Here is a 21,245-nt window from a genome sequence, read left to right as displayed (position 1 = left end):
CCCAACTTAATTGTTTTTTCTTTACAGCAGGATTCATTCTTCAAATAAAATCTTCAGTAAAACCCAGCACATAAAATATCTAGCAGTGTTGCTGACCTAGGTTTAGGGCCCAGCAAAAGGCCCATTCTTCATCTTCCTCATTCCCCTCCCCCCACCACCCTCATTCCCCTCCCCACAACATCCTCATCTCCTCCCCCATCATCCTCCTTAGAAGCATTTCTGAGAAAAGGGAAGGTCCCACAGAACACCTCTTCTCTCCTCTGGCATCTTGTGATTCTTTGATGTACATGAATCATCAAAATACAGAGGATGGAGATACTAATTTAATTTTCAGAAAAAATTAGAGAATGAAACTGGATGGGAGTGGGAATCAAGTACTCTGGCTAATGTTCAGATTGGGTCACCAAGGCATTGAACATATTGCTCAACCTCTAGAGAGGGAGCCCAGGCTCCCTAAGGAGGCACGACAACTGGATGGAACATCCTCGGGAACAGGGTGGGCGAAGGGAGTCGCCAGCTGAAGAATTTAGACACACATGGAGGACGACTAGGCAGCTATGCTCACAAACATGAAAAGACAAAGAGGAAAGGGTGCCGTGGTACAGACCTTGATTCCAAGTTCGATATTTTCTCCTCCATACACGTCCATCCCAGGGTCCAGAAGACCGATTTCACCAAAGAACTTCCTGTTGACCACAAAGGAGCAGCCAATCATGGCTGGTGTCCTGTGCGAGAGAGGAAGATGCTGAGGTCACGTGGTATATACGCAAGAAAATGTTACTCAGCCATAGGAAGAAGGAAATCCTGCCATTTGCACCCACACGAATGGACCTTGAGGGCATTGTGCTAAGTGAGGTAAGTCACACAGAGAAAGACAAATACTGTATGTTCTCACTCTTCTGTGGAATTTTAAAAAGCCAAACTCATAGAAACAGAAAGTAAATTGGTGGGTACTGGGGGCTGTGGTGGGGGAATTATGGATTTGTTGGTAAAATGGTCTAAACTTGCACTTACAAAATGAGTAAGTTCTGGAGATCTAATGCACAGCATTGTGATGACAGTAAAAAATATTGTATTATATACTTTAAAGTTGTTAAGAGACTAGATCTTAGAGGTTTTCACCACAAATTGAAATGATAATTATGTGTTATGATGGAGGTATTAGCTAATGCTAGGATGGTAATCATATTGGAATATGTAAGTATCAGATCAACATGTTGCACATTAAACTTATACAATATTAAATATCAACTATATCTCAATAAAAAAGAAGCTAAAGTCATTAAGGTGTTAATACTAGGAGCCGTTCTGTGACACTATTCCACTTTGGCAAAGTGAGTAACTTCCCTGAAGGCCTCAACTCCCACACCTCTCTCTCCATAAATCTATGTTTTAGCTTCAGACAAACCAGGGGACCCGAGGCATCTCAGGGCCACAGGCTCCTTGGTAGTTTGCACAAGGATGGGTCTCACACGTCACACGTCTGCAAACATGGGACCTGGTTCTCACTGCACTCTGGTGACAACCATGTGACAAGATGAGCATCCACAGGCAGTCTCAAAGAGGCTCCGAGAGCAGGAAGGAGATGGATTTACTCCCTGACCCAGGAGGAAGAGCTTTACAAGCCAAGGGTGTGAAGAAAAATGGAAGAGGAAAAGGCTAACAGAAACAGGTCTAACCGCCATATCGTGGTGGGAGAGAGTGGATCAGAGTGCTGGTTCTTACAGAAGGGAGAAGACTGAGCCAGGAGACCACTGATACCTGAAGGGGCCAATAATAAAGTGCAGAGAGATCCCCTCAGCCCACCAAGAAGGGGTGTTGAGCAGGAGAGAGAAGAATCTATGGGGGGTGGTGTGTGTGTGTGTGTGTGTGTGTGTGTGTGTGGCTAGTGTCTAGAAACAAAGATCAATACTTTATTTTTGTTTATATTGATTCCCTTGGTTATTTCCTCTGGTGAAGGCCAAAGAAAGAAGCTGACTCCATGCAAATCAGAGATAAAAACCATCATGGAAGCATGTTCAGGAACTGATAGACATGCAGCCTTGATCTACCACATGCATCACAATTTCCTGTGATACAGAACCATACACTTCTAATGAGTGATAACATACTGGTATATATTACATATCATATTGTATTAAGTTGAATTACAACCTGTATTGCAGTGTGGTATCAAAAAATCCTTTATTATGTCTTTTTCCCTCTGTTTCCAGACTTTACAGGGACCCTTGTACAATAAATTCATTCAGCAAATACCTTCCCAGCATCTATCATGTCAAAGGCCTTTTATTGGTGCTGTAGGGGCTAGAGAAACATATAACACATTTCCTATGTTCAAGTAGCTAAGAGTATAATAATAATCACTGTTGATAATCATCATCATCATTGTTGTTGTAATTACAGCCATTCACTGAACAATTACTATGTCTCGAGCACAAGTGCAAAGCACTTTTCACACACTGCGTCATTTAAAAACCTCCAGATCTTCTGTGAAGGAGCTTAGGACCATCTCCATGTAAGAGGTGAGGCCCTTGGATTTAGTGACCTGCTCTGAGCAGCAGAGCCAAGCTCATGAACTTCAAAGCCCTTGACTTTGCTGCTTCTGCTTCACCGCACTCTCCAGAAAAGGCTTCGTGGGAGAGCTGGCAAACACCTGTACTGCCAAAGGCCAGAAATGCCATTAAGATACTCACCTGGGCAAAGGAGACGTCCCATACAGGCACCGCAGGGGGACTCCACAGGGGCAGCCAGAAAACTATTGGTGAGAATTCTCTTGGGTTGAAACGTAAACCTCAGTGTTTGATCCTCATCATCTACTCCTTCTGATTTTGAGCTTGACTTTAATGTCCAGACTCTGCCTCCATGGAATGCCCTTTGGTACCCGTGGGGTCAAGCAGCAGTGGGGCATGCTGGCAAAATCAATATTCGGAGTTGAGCAGACTGGTCTGAATGCCGGCGCTGCCTCTGTAACCGTACTTCGTTATGTTACCAGAGTGCTCTGGGCCGCAGTAAATCTCCACAGAGTGCTGCTGTGAAAAGATACACCATGTGCCCAGCATGCAGAGCAGGGGCTCAATAAATAATGCTCCTGTGCTTCTTACTGGGGGGCCCGTCCTCAGGGATTTCCAGGAAATCTCACGCCAGTGGGTCCTCTGCACACAGAGCACTGCCCTCTATAGGCGCAGCCCTGCACCCTGGCTACACAGCGACTGTGAGCCCATCCCCCGCCTCCATTAAATGAACCAGGAAGGGGCACAGGTTTCACACCGGGTCATCAAGGTATGGTTTTCCTGGAATGGAGACAATGCTGGGAGCCAGAACCAGATGTTCTCACCCACCTGTAGGGCTCAGGTGGCTATTCTGGGGCCGCTCAGGTGGCCCCATGCATGCTGATGACTGAGCACAGGAAGGAGGCAGGTGCCCAGTAGGGGTGTGAGACCCTGGCTGGGGGTGGCAGGTGCCTGGTGATGTTGGCCTCCCATCAGCTGACAGGCCTGGCTCTGCTCCTTGCCCCTGGGTCATGTGACAGCCCCTGGGCCTTTGTTGTCTCTCCTCCTTGACTTAAGTCACGTTAGTTATGGTTTCTGTGCTTTGCAACCAAATAATGACAATGAAACATGCTGCCTCCTTGTACCTAGGACTCGGGCAGGGAGGACGCTGTGTTGCACTGCCAGGAGGCAGAGCTTCAGCGAAGATTCCTTCTAGGAGAGCCAGGATCCAGCCTAAGGACAGGAATGCTTGGAGCGGGAGGCACAGCCTGGGAGCACAGAGGTCTGCGGGCAGGGGCAGGGCCAGCACAGGTGCCACCTCAGGGCTGTGGAGAGCAGGCGCCAAGGACACCACAATGTTCTGATACGTCAGGGCAGTGTCCCCCACAGCCTATGCTCAGCGTCTGGGAACCCCCACATTGACACACATGTGCGGCAAAGATTCTGCTCTTTGCAGCTGAGCCTTCTAATCCCTCGAGGGCAAGCAGGGCAGCTAAACCAGAGGGCAGAGTCAGCCAACAAACGCTCTCGCAGGAATGGATTCAGACACAGCCCTGAGGTGGAAAGAAGGTGTCTCTGAGATTGGCTCAGGACCGCCCATGTCAGTGTCACCCTGATGGCTCCTTAGAAAATGCACGTGCCTGTGTGGCCCAAAACCGGTGGAACCTGACTCACAGGGATGGGACCGCGGAGTTTGTGTTTGTAGCAGCAGAACCATCCGGTGGAGCCATGTCCCCTCCAGCTTGTCAGGTCCCCCAGAGCAGAGGTTTCCCCTCTAATCTCCCACAGTTGCAGTAGCTAGTGTCTTGCTGCCAAGGAGCAGGCCGTCTCCAGCTACAGGTGAATAGGTGAGTAGGTGTGACAGATCTGGGTGACAGCCCCGGGGTTGTGGGGGGAAGCTCCTGGTGCCTCCGGAACACTCTGGCCGAACAGAGCCAACAGCAGGGGAGTGTGCTGTAGGTGGGCCTGGGATGGGGAGAGGAGAGGAGAGGAGAGGAGGGAGGCATGGCTCCAGACACATCACTTTTGCTGTCAGGGAGCATCAGCCAGATGCCTCCCAGATTGCCCTTTGGGAAACAACTTTCCCTATCAAGCAGCCTGGTATTTTAATAAAATTGGCTTTATCTGGATGGTATTTTCAGTAATGGTGAGGAGAGAATCCACAGGACATGTTCATCCCCTATCTGCTGGTCACACCTCTGTTCAGCACATGCAACCAGGTTCTTAATCAGAAGGCCTGGGATTCCTCATGACAAAATGAAGAGGTCGCCCAGTGCCTCCTCATGAGAACTAGGCCACAGCAGCCTCCCAGTCTGCCCCTAGGTCCCAACAGGGGGTCACAGCAAAGCAGGCCTCTGTCTGCACCCTGAATGAGCTATCAGAACTCAAAGGTGGAAGGCAGGAGGCTGGCCCAGTGCAGTGGAGACATAGAACGAGCATGTGGCCATTCCAGCTCTTGGTGGCGTGTGGAAAGGTCCTCTGAAGTCCATGGCAAGAAATCTGCCACAGTGTCTAGAAGGTGGCTTCAGCGCCATTCCATGCTCTGGCACCCCAGAGAGGTGGCACCTAACAGGGATGGTAGAAAAGAGAGTGGGACCAGCCTGGAGACCAGCCCCTCAGAAGGTGGCTTCTCTGCTAGCAAAGTCCCCAGTCCTACAACAGCAGGGCTCCGAGGCCCACCCCACAGTGCTGAGACCAGGGCAAGACTCCTGGCAGGTGGCTAATGTATAGTTAGCAAATGTGGAGACCAAATAATTAAAAAACATATCCTCACCCCATCGTTCAGCCAGCCAGCCTTGCTGGTAAATTCAGTGGGACAAGTGTTCTGTGCTTGGGAGCTACCTGACTGGACTGACCACGAGCAGCTGTTGCTCAGCATAATGAGAAGTGGGTCTCCAAAAGACCACCAACTGCCCCTCCTGGCACCCACTGCACCGGTGGCAGGGTTTTAGCCAGGCCCATCCTTGCAACCAGAACTGAGAGCCAAGCTTGGCCACACTTTCGCCCCAAGGCTTCCCTGCCACCTGTCCAGCCATACCAGCCACAGGGATGGGGCTAAGGAGCTGACTAGATCCTGGAACGTGAGCTACAGCTCATTCTTCCAACTCAGCTGCTATTACCACCCTCAGTACAAACATTTCAATTCAAAATCATTTAAAAATGATAATCATATTAAGGGATCTGCCAAACTCTAATAGCTCCATTACAGAGGAGAAGAACAGAAATTAAAAATAATCACTTTTATTATTGCTGTTACACAGAATATAGGCAACACACACAAGAGTTTCAGCTGAGAGAGATGAGAAAGGGGGAGAGAGATGAGGGAGGAGAGGGCGGCAGTCCCAGGCATTTCCACCAGCACATGCAAAGCTTTCTCAATGCCTCCGTCTTCTCATAGGTGACAAAGGATGTCTGTATGCCAGCTATTTACCCCCCTCAGAACCCTTCACTGGCTCCCTATGCTCTCCTGAACCAAGTACCCATTCTTCCTCAGTTTCCTGCCCTCTGCAGTACCTTTCCAGCCATGTGCTCCCTAGGTGCCATGGCCTGGCCACCCCAGATGATGCATTGTTCAGGAAATGTGGCCTCATTTATGCCTGTACTTTCTTCACCAATATGTCCTGCATGAGACCACTTGGTTCTATCCAAATCCCACTCACCGTTCAAGACACATTTCTTTCTTTCTGAAAAAAAAATTGTATGTTATATAAAACTACACAGCTCTTACAGTAAATATACCTCAACACAAATAAGAAAACAAAAAACTCATCTGTACTTAACGACCATTACCACACAACTCTCTAATTGCCATCCCTTATCTTTCCACCTCACCTCCTCAAGTACCTCGGATCCACCTATCTTTCTATTCCACTGGACCTCCATCCACTGGCCCTACCACCTTGACAGTGGACCCCTTCCTACTGAGCCCAAAGCCTTGGTTGGTGGTCTCAGTGGTGCCCTGGCATCTCCCTCTCACTTCATTGTTCTCAGTTGGCAAAACCCTAATGCTGACTGATGCCCTGCTCCACCTACTCTACAGCTGGACGTAGCTATAGACACACATAACCCCAAGAACTGTTCTGTTTTAAATTCAGGGCCTTAAGTCTCCAATGGGTCCTCAGTGCTGCCCTTCCATCCTGCTACAGGCCCCATGCTACTCCTCTGTCACTGTCCTAGAAGATGCTGTCACATGTTCTGTCCCCTCCTCAAACCTCTAGCACCACCTCCACTTCCCTCTCCCTCAACTGATGGCCTTGCTTTTTACTCCCTTAGAAAACTAGCAAACAAAAGAGAATGTCCCCACCTCCCACAACTACCCACTTAGTGCTGTCATCTGCCATCCCTGCTGTCCTTCCTTTTGCTTAGTTGAACTGTTTGTGCTCTTAGTTGAAGCCAAGGCCACCACCCATCCTCTCTAGCTACTCAAGTCCCTCACTCCAGCAATCCCCCTCCCCTAAATGCACCTACATCAAATATTTTTTCTTATTTTTGTATTCTTTATGCTTTGGCATCTGGGGCCTTGCTGACGGGGGAGAGACTGCCCCTCCCAGGGCTAGCTGATTCTTAGAGACAGTGAACCTGCTGGGGAGCACAGCTTTTCTGTGCAAGCTAACCAGCTCAGAACCCGCAGTCCCAGCCACCTCCTCTCTCTGGCTCTTACACTCCAGGAGGCAGTATTTCTCTGCCCTGATCATCCCACAGCCGTGAATCAGACAACCAGACACAGCACCTATACCCCAGAGCCCACCAAAACTATTCCAACTAGCCAATCCGAAGCTATCAGCTGCTTACCCAGCTTTGCCCATTCCTTCTTGCCAAAACCACAGTAAAGACTCCTGCCCACGTTTTCTCCTCACTCCTTCTGCCTCCTGAGTGACACAGGTGCCTCCCCATGTGGCCCTGTGTGGCATGGCTCACCTCCTTCTCCTGGGAACTGCGAGTGAACAGCTATCTGCTCAATGGTGATCCTCTTGGTCTCTTGTCCTTACCACGCCTTCAAAAACAATTCCATGTACCTCTTAGAAGAGCACTATACATTATCAGCTTCTCTCTTGGGCTGGATAATTCCTAGAATCTTATATTGCCTATAAATCCCCCTTTCCAATCACTCTCTTACAGCTGCCCTTTCCTTGCATTTTTATTCCCCCTAACAGCAAACCCCCTTTAAAGAGCTGTCTATACGTGATGCCCCTGATCCCTCTCTCTAGCTCTCACCTAAACCCTCTCACCAGGCTCTCATCCTCACCACCCATGGCAAGGGCATTTCAAGGTCAGCGATGAGTCACCCCAAGTCCAGTAGCCAGTCCCCAGCACTCATCACGTGTGCTCGCTCAGCTGCCTCTGAGACATCAGAGCACACATGATGGCCGTCCCCGTGTCTAAGCAGCAGGACCTTCACTGGGCAGCACAGGCTTGGCTACCTTCCTGGATGCTCCTTTCCATCTTTGTTGTTGACTCTCCCTTTTCTCTCTGATGTTCAAGGTAAGAGGACTCCAGGGCAGAGCCCTTGGGCCTCTTCTCCATCCACACTTCCTACTTGGTGGCCTCGTGTGCTCTCATGGCTTTCCATGACACTTAACATTCCAAGGCTCTCAAATTTACACTCCCAGCCTGAGTCCTTCCTCTCACCTCCAGACTAGTCTATCCCACTGCTTCTTCAGCAGCTCCACTGTATCTAAGAGATCCCTCAAACATGGCTGAAATGGAATTTTTAACTTTCCTCCCACTCAAACCTTCCCTACCCACAGTTTTTCCTATTTTAGGTAATGTAGACTCCATTTTTTCAAATGCTGAGGTAAAAACCTTGGTGTCAGCCTTGGTGCTAATCAGAGGAAAATCCTTATGGCTCTATCTTCAAAATATATCTGGGATCTGCTGACTTCTCACCATCTTTGCCACCACTGTCTAGTGCCAGCCATCATCTCGTAATGCCTGGATTACCACAGTGGCCTCTGAAGCAGTCTCTGCTTCCACCTTTGCCCTCCATCAGTCAACTCTCAGCACAGCAGAATGATTTACTGAAACACAGATTACATAAGGCTGTGCCTCTGCTGGAAACCCTCTAATGATTCCCCATTTTCTTCAGAGTAAAAACCAGGGTCGCACAATGGCCTAAAACTCCATCTAGATAGTCTGTGTTCCTGGGACTCCTTGACCCCCTCTTCTTGTCACCTCTGCTCCCGCCACATTCCTGGGTACATGCTCAAAATATAACTGAAAATGTGTTCCAACACTAACCTATATACACATGTTCACAGCAGCATTATTCATAATAGCCAAAAGGTTAAAAGAATCCAAATATCTATCCATCAATGGATGAGTGGATAAACAAAATACTATGTATCCATACAATGGAATGTTACTCAATCATAAGAAGGAATGAAGTACTGACATATGCCACAATATGGTTGAACCTTGAAAACATCATGCTAAGTAGTAGAAGCCAAACACACAGATTACATGATCCGATTTATATGAAATTTCCAGAATAGGAAAATCCATAGAAATAGAAAGCAGACTGGGGGTTGCCAGGGCCAGGGACCAGGGACTAGTAGGGAGTGAGTGCTTCATGGGTCCAGGGTTTCTATTTGGGCTGATGAAAATGTTCTGGAAAGAGTGGTGATGGTTGGAAAACATGAACTTATGTACTTAACACCCCTGAATAGTACACTTAAAATGATTAAAATAGCAGATTTTATATGTATTTCACAATAAAAATTATGGAACTAGTGAACAATCCTCAAGCTTGCTTTGATTATCATAGTACATTATAAATATGAACCCCAAATTGCCACTGGAAAAGAGGGTGGGAGATTGGAGAGTCTTCTGTTTCCATTCCTACCTTTTATTCTTGGAGACTGGCTCACAGCTCCTTGGGAGCTTCCTGAGTGTAACCTGAGTCCAAGGGAATGTGTGTGAAATCTGCCTCCCTGTTGTTCCTGGGCCTGGTTCGTGCTGAGCGCCTTGTCATCTGCTGGGGTCTGAGCGGAGATTAAGTGTGTTTGCTCATTTGTTCCTCTGGTCAACAAGCAGGGATGCCTTTCTTAGACTAAGTAACCATCCTAGTGAGCAAGCAAACACCATTTTTTTTGTTGTTCCTAAAAATGGTTTCTGGTTGAAGCCACGGTGCCCCATTATAAATGGGTGAGCAAGGCCATCAGAGTGGGAAGAACAGGCTCCATGCTGCAGGGGAGCAGGAGTTAGAACAGGGAGACTGTGAACTAGCTGACATGCTGTCTTCAGAATGAAGCCCCCATTGGGAAGGGTTTTCCCTCTGACCCTTTGCACTGACTGCTCCAACCAGGGTGTGGACACGTCCTCATGCAGTGGCTGACTTGGTCGCCACAGAGGGTACCAGTGCTGGGTGTCTGCCCCTTGCGTTTTGCTCTGCCTGCCTTTTATCTCCTTGTAGGTCCCAGCTGCCTTCAGCCTGTGTCTCTGGTGGTCCTGTCTCCAAATTCACATCAGGCTGATGGGTCATGAGCCAGGGATCTGGGGCTTACCCCATTTTCTCCTTTCATGATTCCAACTGGCCTGTCTTCTTGGGACTCACAGCCTTTCTCTGTCCTCAAACTCAAAGACCTGCCATTTTCACCATTCCACCTGCCATTCCAGCTCTGCTTCGGCTAATGTCCAGGCCTGTTTGCTGAGTACCTTCTAACACCAAGACCCCACTTGTAGGAAAAGTATATAAAACTCAACACCATCCTTGACGTCGTCTTTGAAAGAATTTCTGCAAAGCCCATTCTCAGGGTAGAACAAGCTCTGGGCATTTGGGTAGTGGAGTCAACTTCTTTGGGAATAGGAAGCTTAATTAATCAAAATGCACTTATTTCTGTGCATTTTATTACAATATCATACACCATTTCCTAATAAACAGAACAAGTGTCCCCTTCTTCTGTCACCCTCTGGCACAGACACTGATTTGTTAAAGTGTCCAAAACACAGGGCAGGGATGGAAGAGGAGAACCAGGAGGGCACTGCACCCCCAGGCCAGAAATGCCCTGAACTGAGCAAACAGATGCATCTGGTGCTGCATTAGGACACGTCATCCTTCTTTCTGATCTTCAAAGCAGCTCTATGATAGGTGTTATTAGCCCCATTTCCCGCCAAGAAAACTGAGGTCAGAGGTAAGTGAACTGGCCTAAGGCAGACACAAGCCAGTAAGTGCAGAACTTGTTGTGTCTGGCCCCACACCCTCCGACATATCCTGCTGCCACCCTAACAAGATCACCAAAAATTGGTGGCAGCTAACAGCTCTCACACTGGGTGGAATAAGTGGTCCCGCTTTGAAGATTGCTGGAAACTTTCAGCTGCTGAACACTAAAAATACAATTCTGGGGAAGGAGTTGGCTGACTTGCATAGAATTCTCAACTGGCATAGTATAGTAATTTAATACTCAGAGTTCCATTCGCCTCTGCTATACATATAAATACCAAAAGGCTAAATAACGCTGCCTTTTTGAAAATCAAATGCTGTATCCAACACACAAATATCTCACAAGAAAATAGGACCCAAAGGCCAATTCTTTGCCTGTTAAATGGAGGTAGCACTTTCCCTTTTGTTGCTGAAAAGATAATTCACGCTGAAACAACAACTTTCTCCAGATGGGGAAGTGAACTGTCTGGGTATTAAGAGCCTTTCCTTGTGGAAGATAAAGTAAATGCTCTTATCTCTGGAGTGTGATTTCTCACAGATGCAGAAGATGCCAGAGGGGATTGAAGCTGCCAGGCCCAAATGCATTTCCTTGGCTGACTGATTTTGCCTGGGCTTGTTTTATTAAAACAAAGACCATATCGAAACTCTCTAGTAAGATGTTTCCTATAAGTAATTTTCACAACATAACACTTTTGGTCTTTGCTAATCATATTTTCTTCAGGTTTTGAGAAACTGATTTGCAGATAATCCTTTGAAGATGACTTTTGTAAAAGCGCAAAGTTTCAAAAGAAGTGTAACACATTAAGCCATTACCAGCTATCAACACTTCATATGTATGTGTGTGAGTGTATATATACACACACACTTGTTTAAAAGTGTCTTCTTAGCTATCCTGGGTAAATGTTTAAGAATAGGGGTCAGCAAAATACACTGTCTGTTTTTGTCCAGCCAAAGAGCTAAGAATGTTTTTTACAGATGAACATGTTGATTTGAAGTTGGAAACACTAGCTTTGAATATTAGTGAAGCAAAATGTGATCCCAACAAAATTCAGATATCTTCATTAGGACAGACCTGAAATCTCCCAAATTATACTTTGGATTTCCTCAATAAAATATTTGTGAAAATTTGTTTTCACTATTGTTTCTAAGTACCTACATAATAGCCTTGGATTTGCCTCTTGGCTCATAAAGTCTAAAATATTTACTATTTGGCCCTAAACAGAAAAATTTTGCCAAACTCTATTCTAGAACACGAGCCCTGGAGGGGAATGCAGGCTCCACATAGAGCAACAGAGTACATGAGGACTGGCAGAAAGGTAACTTTGAAAAGAATAGATAAGGAACTCAGGGAGAGATGATGGATGAGCCCTCTTCTTATCTGAAAAGGGGGATAATAGTCCCTCTGTAGCTTCCAAGGCTGATGTCAGAAATTTGATAAAGGCTTGGACCAAACATGCAAAAATGGCTTCAGGCTAGTAACACACATTGTTCTGTAAAGGAAGTGAATGGAAGCAGAATATGCAACCCCAAAATATTTCTCTTTTGGCATAAGAATTATCCAAAGCCAGCTTTTTAAAGAAGTAACAAACACTGGAGAAGGTATGAAACCTAGAAGTTACCCTTTTGAAAGAGAAATTTATGTTTATAAAGGAAATCTCCATTTGTCAGGGTGTCTCCCTCTCTGTACTAGGAAGAGCAGAATGACTGAATCTGTAGAAGCTCTCATCCGTGAAGACACTTACTTGAGTCTCCATAACAAACCCTGCCCTTGTTTATTGTGCTTTTCCTGTCACCTCCCTCTAACATCTTCTTTGCATATACTTGAATATGATATTTAAGGTAATAGAATGATGCCAAGGGAGGAAAAGTAAGGGACTCCAGAGAAGATTAAAGATGGTGCTGTGAGAGGTGAGACAGAGGCTTCCTTCTAAAACCATATACAATTAGAAAATATAGTTGGTGCAACTAATCCTGAGAGAGCAACAGGAAAGAAGACTGCGCCAGACTGCACACACCTGGAGAAAAGAACAGACCTCACAGAACAGGGTAATATACCAAAGCCATGGCCCAGTGGAACCCAAGCCCTTCCCCCACCCCAGCTCACCAGCGAGAGTAAGAGAAATGGAACATGGAGGGAGTTGAATGCCTGGGACTTGCTGATACCTAGCTCCAGAGATCTGCTCTTGGAGATCAAACCTAGGTTTCATGGTACTTTCATGATACTCATGTGGTTATGGGGTTGGAAAGCTAATACAGGCAGAATTCCTGGAGAGACTGAGATTCCAGCCTCTTGTGGAAAGCAGGGATCCATATCTGCCTCCTCTGGGAAAAAAGCTTATACCTGTGTGCTCGACCCACTGGTTCAGACAGTGGAGACAGGCATAGCAGCCAGAAAGCAGGAAACAGCTCTTTCCTCCCCCCAGGCACCAATACCGCTCCCCTGAGACCCCTGACATTGCTTCAGGAGCAGAGCAGCTCCAGGGCAGAGCTTCTGGACACGAGAGGGGGCCATATACAAATATGAAACACCAAAGAAGCCTGGTCCAGAATAAAATTATTAATACAACTCCCAAGAAAGACCTAAATGACATGGACCTTGTGGCTCTTCCTGAAAGGGAGTTCAAAATAAAAATCATCAACATGCTAATGGAGGTACAGAAAGACATCCAAGAACTCAGGAATGAATTCAGGTCAGAGATTCAATCATTGAAGAGCATGATGGATGGTATAAAAAGCTGGTTGGATGTGGTGGAGGAGATGATAAATGAAATAGAAACTACAGAAGAGGAATACAAAGAAGCTGAGGCACAGAGAGAAAAAGGATCTCTAAAAATGAAAGAATATTGAGAGAACTGTGTGACCAATCCAAGCAGAACAATATTCACATTATATGGATACCAGAAGAAGAAGAGAGAAAGGGATAGAAAGTACCTTTGAGGAGTTAGTTGCTGAAAACCTCCGCAATCTGGGGAAGGACATAGTCTCTCAGGCCATGGAGATACACAGATCTCCCAACACAAGTGACCCAAGGAAGACAACACCAAGACATATAGTAATAAAACTGGCAAAGATCAAGGATAAGGACAGACTATTAAAAGCAGCCAGAGAGAGAAATAAGATCACATCCAAAGGAAAGCCTGTCAGGATAACATCAGACTTCTCAGCAGAAACCTTACAGGCCAGAAGGGAGTGGCATGATGTATTTAATGCCATGAAGCATAAGGGCCTGGAAACAAGATTACTTTATCCAGCAAGATTATCATTTAAATTTGAAGGAGGGATTAAACAATTTACAGATAAGCAAAAGCTGAGAGAATTTACCTCCCACAAACCATCTCTACAGTCTATTTTGGAGGGACTGCTATAGATGGAAGTGTTCCTAAGGTTTAATAGCTGTCACCACAGGAATAAAACCACAGTAAAGAAAATAGAACAGCTAATTACTAAGCAAATGCAAAATTAAAAAAACTGTCCTCAAAGTCAGTCAAGGGATTGACAAAGAATACAGAATATGATACCTAATATATAAAGAACAGAGGAGGAAGAAAAAGGAGGAGAAAATGAAAAGAATCTTTAGATTGTGTTTGGAACAGGATATTAAGTAAGTTAAATTAGACTCTTAGACAGTAAGGAAATTAACCTTGAACCTTTGGTAACCATGAATCTAAAGCCTACAATGGCAATAAGTACATACCTATCGATAATCACCCTAAATGCAAATGGACTGAATGCACCAATCAAAAGACATAGAGTCACTGAATGGATAAAAAAACAAGACCCATCTATATGCTGCCTACAAGAGACTCACTTTAAACCCAAAGACATACACAGACTAAAAGTGAAGGGATGGAAAAAGATATTTCATGCAACTAACAGAAAGAAAAAAGCAGGAGTTCCAGTACTTGTATCAGACAAAATAGACTTCAAAACAAAGAAAATCACAAGAGACAAAGAAGGACATTACATAATGATAAAGGGGTCAATCCAACAAGAATATATAACCATTATAAATATCTATGCTCCCAACACAGGAGCACCCACATATGTGAAAGAAATACTAACAGAATTAAAAGGAGAAATAGAATGCAATGTGTTCATTCTAGGAGACTTTAACACTCCACTCACTCTGAAGGACAGATCAACCAGACAGAAGATAAGTAAGGAGACAGAGGCACTGAACAACACAATAGAACAGATGGACCTAACAGACATCTACAGAACTCTACACCCAAAAGCAACAGAATACACATTCTTCTCAAGTGCACATGGAACATTTTCAAGAATAGATCATATACTAGGCCACAGAAAGAGCCTCAGTAAATTCAAGAAGATTGAAATTGTACCAACCAGTTTCTCAGATCACAAAGGTATGAAACTGGAAATAAATTACACAAAGAAAATGAAAAATCCCACAAACACATGGAGGCTTCACAACATGCTCCTAAATAACCAAAGGATCAATGACCAAATAAAAACAGAGATCAAGCAATATATGGAGATAAATGACAACAATAATTCAATAATGCAAAATCTGTGGGATGCAACCAAGGCTGTGCTAAGAGGAAAGTATATTGTAATACAGGCCTACCTCAGGAAAGAAGAACAATCCTATATGAGTAGTCTACACTCACAATTAATGAAACTAGAAAAACAACAGCAAATGAGGCCCAAAGTCAGTAGGCAGAGTGACATAATAAAGATTAGAGCAGAAATAAATAAAATTGAGAAGAATAAAACAAATAGAATCAATGAAAGCAAGAGATTTTTTTTGAGAAAATAAACAAAATAGATAAACCTCTGCCAGACTGATCAAGAAAAAAAGAGAGTTCACACACATAAACAGAATCAGAAATGAGAAAGGAAATATCACTATGGACACCATAGAAATACAAAGAATTAATTGAGAATACTTTGAAAAATTATATGCTAACAAATTGGATAACCTAGAAGAAATGGACAACTTTCTAGAAAAATACAACCTGCCAAGGCTGACCAAGGAAGAAATAAAAATCTGAACAGACCAAATACCAGCAACAGAATTGAACTGGTAATCAAAAACCTACCTAAGAACAAAACCCCTGGACCAGATGGCTTCACCGCTGAATTTTATCAAACATTTAGTGAAGACCTAATACCCATTCTCCTTAAAGTTTTCCAAAAAATAGAAGAGGAGGGAATACTTCCAAACTCATTCTATGAGGATAGCATCACTCTGATACCAAAACCAGGCAAAGACACCAGAAAAAAAGAAAATTACCGACCAATATCTCTGGTGAACATAGATGCAAAAATACTCAACAAAATATTAGCAAATCGAATTCAAAAATACATCAAAAAGATCATCCATCATGATCAAGTAGGACTTATTCCAGGGATGCAAAGATGGTACAACATTCGAAAATCCACCAACATCATCCACCACATCAACAAAAAGAAGGACAAAAACCATATGATTGTCTCCATCGATGCTGAAAAAGCATTTGACAAAATTCGACATCCATTCATAATAAAAACTCTCAACAAAATGGGTATAGAGGGCAAGTACCTCAACATAATAAAGGCCATAGATGACAAACCCACACCCAACATTATACTTAACAGCGAGAAGCTGAAAGCTATTCCTTTAAGATTGGGAACAAGACAAGGATGCCCACTCTCCCCACTTCTAGTCAACATAGTACTGGAGGTCCTAGCCATGGCAATCAGACAACACAAAGAAATAAAGGCATCCAGATTGGCAAGGAAGAAGTTAAACTGTCCCTGTTTGAGGATGACATGATATTGTACATAAAAAACCCTAAAGAATCCACTCCCAAACTACTAGATCTAATATCTGAATTCACCAAAGTTGCAGGGTACAAAATTAATAGACAGCAATCTGTGGCATTCAAATACACTAACAATGAACTGGCAGAGAGAGAAATCAGGAAAACAAATCCATTCACAATTGCATCAAAAAGAATAAAATACCTAGGAATAAACGTAACCAAGGAAGTGAAAGACCTATCCTCTGAAAACTACAAGACACTCATGAGAGAAATTAAAGAACATACCAGTAAGTGGAAACACATCCCGTGCTCATGGATAAGAAGAATTAATATTGTCAAAATGGCCTTCCTGCCTAAAGCAATCTATAGATTCAATGCAATTCTTATCAAAATACCAATAGCATTCTTCAACAAACTAGAGAAAATCATCCTAAAATTCATATGGAACCACAGAAGACCTCAAACACCCAAAGCAATCCTGAGAAGGAAGAATAAAGCAGGGGGAATTATGCTCCCCAACTTCAAGCTCCACTACAAAGCCACAGTAATCAAGACAATTTGGTACTGGCACAAGAACAGACCCATAGACCAATGGAACAGACTAGAGAGCCCTGATATAAACCCAACCATATTTGGCCAATTGATATATGATAAAGGAGCCATGGACATACAATGGGGAAAAAACAGCCTCTTCAACAGTTGCTGTTGGCAAAACTGGACAGCTACATGCAAGAGAATGAAACTGGATTATATTTTAACCCCATACACAAAAGTAAACTCAAAATGGATTAAAGACTTGAATGTTAGTCATGAAATCATAAAACTCTTAGAAGACAACATAGGCAAACATCTCCTGAATATAATCATGAGCAACTTCTTCCTGAACCCATCTCCTCGAGAAAGGGAAACAAAATGAAAAATGAACGATGGGACTACATCAAACTAAAAAGATTTTGTACGGTGAAGGACATCATCAACAAAACAAAAAAGGCATCCTACAGTATGGGAGAATATATTTATAAATGACATATCTGACAAGGTGTTAACATCCAAAATACATAAAGAACTTACACACCTCAACACCCAAAAAGCAAATAACCCAATTAAAAAATGGGCAGAGGATATGAAGAGACAGTTCTCCAAAGAAGAAATTCAGATGGCCAACAGACACATGTAAGGATGCTCCACATCACTAATCATCAGGGAAATGCTAATTAAAACCACAATGAAATATCACCTCACAGCAGTAAGGATGGCCAGCATCAAAAAGTCTAAGGACAACAAATGTTGGCAAGGATGCAGAGAAAGGGGACTCTTCCTACGCTGCTGGTGGGAATGTAAGCTAGTTCAACCATTGTGGAAAGTAATATGGAGGTTCCTCAAAAAACTAAAAATAGAAATACCATTTGACCCCAGAATCCCACTCCTTGGAATATACCCAAAGAATACAACTTCTCAGATTCAAAAAGACATATGCACACCTATGTTTATCACAGCACTTTTTACAATAGCCAAGATAAGAAAGCAACCTACGTGTCCATCTGTAGATGAATGGATAAAGAAGATGTGGTACATATATACAATGGAATACTATTCAGCCATAAGAAAGAAACAAATCCTACCATTTGCAACAATGTAGATGGAGCTGGAGGATATTATGCTCATTGAAATAAGCCAGGTGGTGAAAGACAAATGCCAAATGATTTCCCTCATTTGTGGAGTATAACAATGAAGCAAAACTAAAGGAACAAAATGGCAGCAAACTCACAGACTCCAAGAATGAACTAGTGGTTACCAAAGGGGAGGGGTGTGAGGGTGGTGGGGGAAGGAGGGAGATGGGGACTGAGGGGTATTATGTTTAGTACCCATGGTGTGTGGGATCATGGGGAGAACAGTGTATCACAGAGAAGAGACATAGTGGATCTGTGGCAACTTGCTGCACTGATGGACAGGGACTGCATTGGGGTATGGGTGGGGACTTGATAATACAGGTAAATGTAGTAAACACATTGTTTTTTCATGTGAAACCTTAAGAATGTATATCAATCGTACCTTAATAAAAAAATAAAAAAAGAATGATGCCAAGGGTGAGTGTAGTGCACAAAATGTATACTTAATAAAGGTGGATCACAAATACAGCTTTATGCTGTCTTGTAGCTACTGCAAGTCAAGTCGCTGGAATGATCTGTAGTGTCTGTGAGACTTTTTAAAGAGAAGTACAGCTACTTCGCCACTAAGACCCAAGAGCAATTTCTCTACTGAGTAACTTAGTGAGCAGTCTCCTTGCAATATTGCTTCAGTAATACAGCAAGCTCCAGAGATCTGTTTCTTAAAACATTCCTCAGCCCTGGTCCACAGCATTTACCCAATTATAGAAAGATGAGAATAATTGTTTTCAAGGCCAAAATGAGGTCAAAGTAAGAACATAGCTTCTGAAGGCCTTGCTTATTTATGGGCTAGGTAAATAGTAAAATAGTTAAATAAAGTTATCAAATAAAATAATATGTTTCAAAATACAAGAGTAGGATTTCCTATTCTGGATTTGCTGTTTCATAGTTTTCAGATGGGTTAAGACTCTTAGAGCTAGGATGAAAAGAAGCAAAAAGGATATTAATTTTTTATTATGACCATAAAACTGAGTCTTGAAGCTCACTTTGGGAATAGTCTTGAAGCCAGGATTTGAAGTGCATGAACCATGCACTGGAGAAAAATGCTTTCTAAATCCTATACCTCTCTTGAAATATCAACAACAGCAGTCAGGCAAAGCCAGAAGACAGAGGTTGTGATATCACTTCTGGTCTCAATGGTGGCTCACCTTAGGAGCACCTGGAGGCCTTTGAAAAATTAGCTGTGCTCATTCCCCAACACTCAGATTCAATTGGTCTACATCCAGATTGGTTTCAAAAGTGCCTCCAGGGCTGAGAACCACTGACATACAGAATGTTTCCAATCCCAAAAGGAGGCTAATTCTTTGTGGGTTGGGGGCAGAATCTAAAGAGGGTGGAGGAGATGAGACAGGTGTGAAGTCAGACCTTCTCTGAGGGAGTTTTAGGCAAGTCTTACTGCTCAAAGTAGAAGTCAGGGTGTGGGGAGAGAAATCCTGTAAGCAGACTTGATGCTCAGAAGGTGAAAGAGATGGATGCTTTGCTTGCTTCCTCATACTCTGTGGAACAGAGGATGCTCTGTAGAGTCCCCATACAGTGGAGCAGAGCTAGTGGAGTGATGTTCAGGCAAAAGAAGACCTATAGTAAGTGCTCCCAGTGCCTACAGCCAGAATTGGGATGCAGGAAATTCTGACATTACTGCACTCCCCGGGGTAGTGAGAGCAAAAGGCTGAACCAACTGGATCAGAGAGGAGTCAGAAAACCAAAGGGCATAGAATAGGTGGATGCTGAGCTCCAAGTTCAGAACCAAGGATATCAGCAGTGAATACAAAGGGAATAAAACTGAAGATGGCAAGGTGTGAGTAAGTCAGCAGAGGCCCAAAAGGTTCCAGAAGATACTGCTTCCCATTGCTGTAGTGCAATGTCAGCTCCACCTTGCTCCCAGGCACTCTTCAAGGTGGGAGGCAGAAGAGGGACACCCTTCCAGGGGAAGAGCAACCCTTGCAGAGAATAGCTTTTTTAATTCCAATTTAACTGAACAATTGACTTTAAAAGATGGGGGTTTTAAATTAGAAGAAACTAAGTTACCTTGAAATGACAAGGCTAATTTCCTTTCCCTTCATCAGTGAAAACAGGGACTAGAGAGCTAGCTGAATTCAAATATGAAAAATAAGTCATTTTTTTAACCTCTGCCTTGCAACTTCAATTTAAAACCTGCAACAGGTTTCAGAGTACTTAGAAGAAGGAATGGACTCTAAGACACCAACAAAAAAATAGGTGGGAAATAGAACAAAGGAGCCACATAACTAAAATGACTTTTCTGGAAAATAGTTTGGCAATATGTCTCATGACACTTACAAGTGTACATGTATTAAACCTAGAAATTCCATCCCTAGGAATTTATCCTAGAGAATAATAATGATTTATGCCATTAGAATGTCACATTAAGTGATTTGGACACCTAATTTCTCTAGCTTCTAGATTTCTCTAGCTGAAAACAATGAAATAAATTGAGTAAAAAATTTAAGATCTTAATAAAACCATTAAAGATAAATGAAATGGAAATTATTGAGTTGAGATCTGATTGAGACTGGAACAAAGAAAGAGAAGTCCAAATCAGGTTTGTTCCTGCCTGGAGCTATGAACCAGTCTAAAGAGGAATGGCAACCTCAAAAAGCCAGGGGATTAGTAGTTCAACTTCAGTGCCTACTTTCATGCATTCAATCATCCCATTCAAATGAATTCAATAAATAATTTTTTCAAATGTAACCTCTAACACATAATCAATGGTAATTAGAAATGTCAGGAGTCAAGATATTAAAAGTCAGACCTGTGGAAATAACAGAAAGTTGAAAGGTTGACACAGGACCTCCAGATGTTGGACTATCAAACACTAATTGCAAAATACCTGTGTTTACAATGTCTGAGGAGATAGAAAGCAAGCTTAAAGATTTCAGCAGGGAAACTGGCAATTGTAAAAAGTGACACAGCATGTTTTGAAAAATAAAATGGAAAAATCTGAAATTAAAAATTTAAGTAACTGAAATTAAGAACTCAGCAGATTAGACACAGCTGAAGAGAGTATTACTGAAATTGAAGATAGGTCAGAAGAAACTTTCCAGAATGAAGCAAAGAGGCAAGAAATGGAAAATACTTAAGAAAGGGTGGGTGATGTAGAGAATACAATTAGGTCAGGCACAGGTTTGTGAAATCCCAGAGGAGAAGA

At 43.5% G+C, this 21,245-nt stretch overlaps 1 protein-coding gene across 2 annotated transcripts in view; it reads right to left on the bottom strand.

The window, feature by feature from the left end:
- Window positions 1-21,245, bottom strand: part of GALNT17 (polypeptide N-acetylgalactosaminyltransferase 17) — a 501,153-nt gene that overhangs the window by 125,789 nt on the left and 354,119 nt on the right. For both annotated transcript variants that reach the window (XM_037003038.2, XM_037003039.2), the window contains exon 6: window positions 608-725. In XM_037003038.2, coding sequence (XP_036858933.1) covers window positions 608-725 — 118 coding nt within the window. The remainder of the gene's footprint in view (window positions 1-607; window positions 726-21,245) is intronic.

This window comes from Manis javanica, chromosome 10, assembly GCF_040802235.1.
Source record: "Manis javanica isolate MJ-LG chromosome 10, MJ_LKY, whole genome shotgun sequence".
Classification (NCBI taxonomy): domain Eukaryota; kingdom Metazoa; phylum Chordata; class Mammalia; order Pholidota; family Manidae; genus Manis; species Manis javanica.
This window is presented reverse-complemented; position numbering and strand designations above follow the sequence as displayed.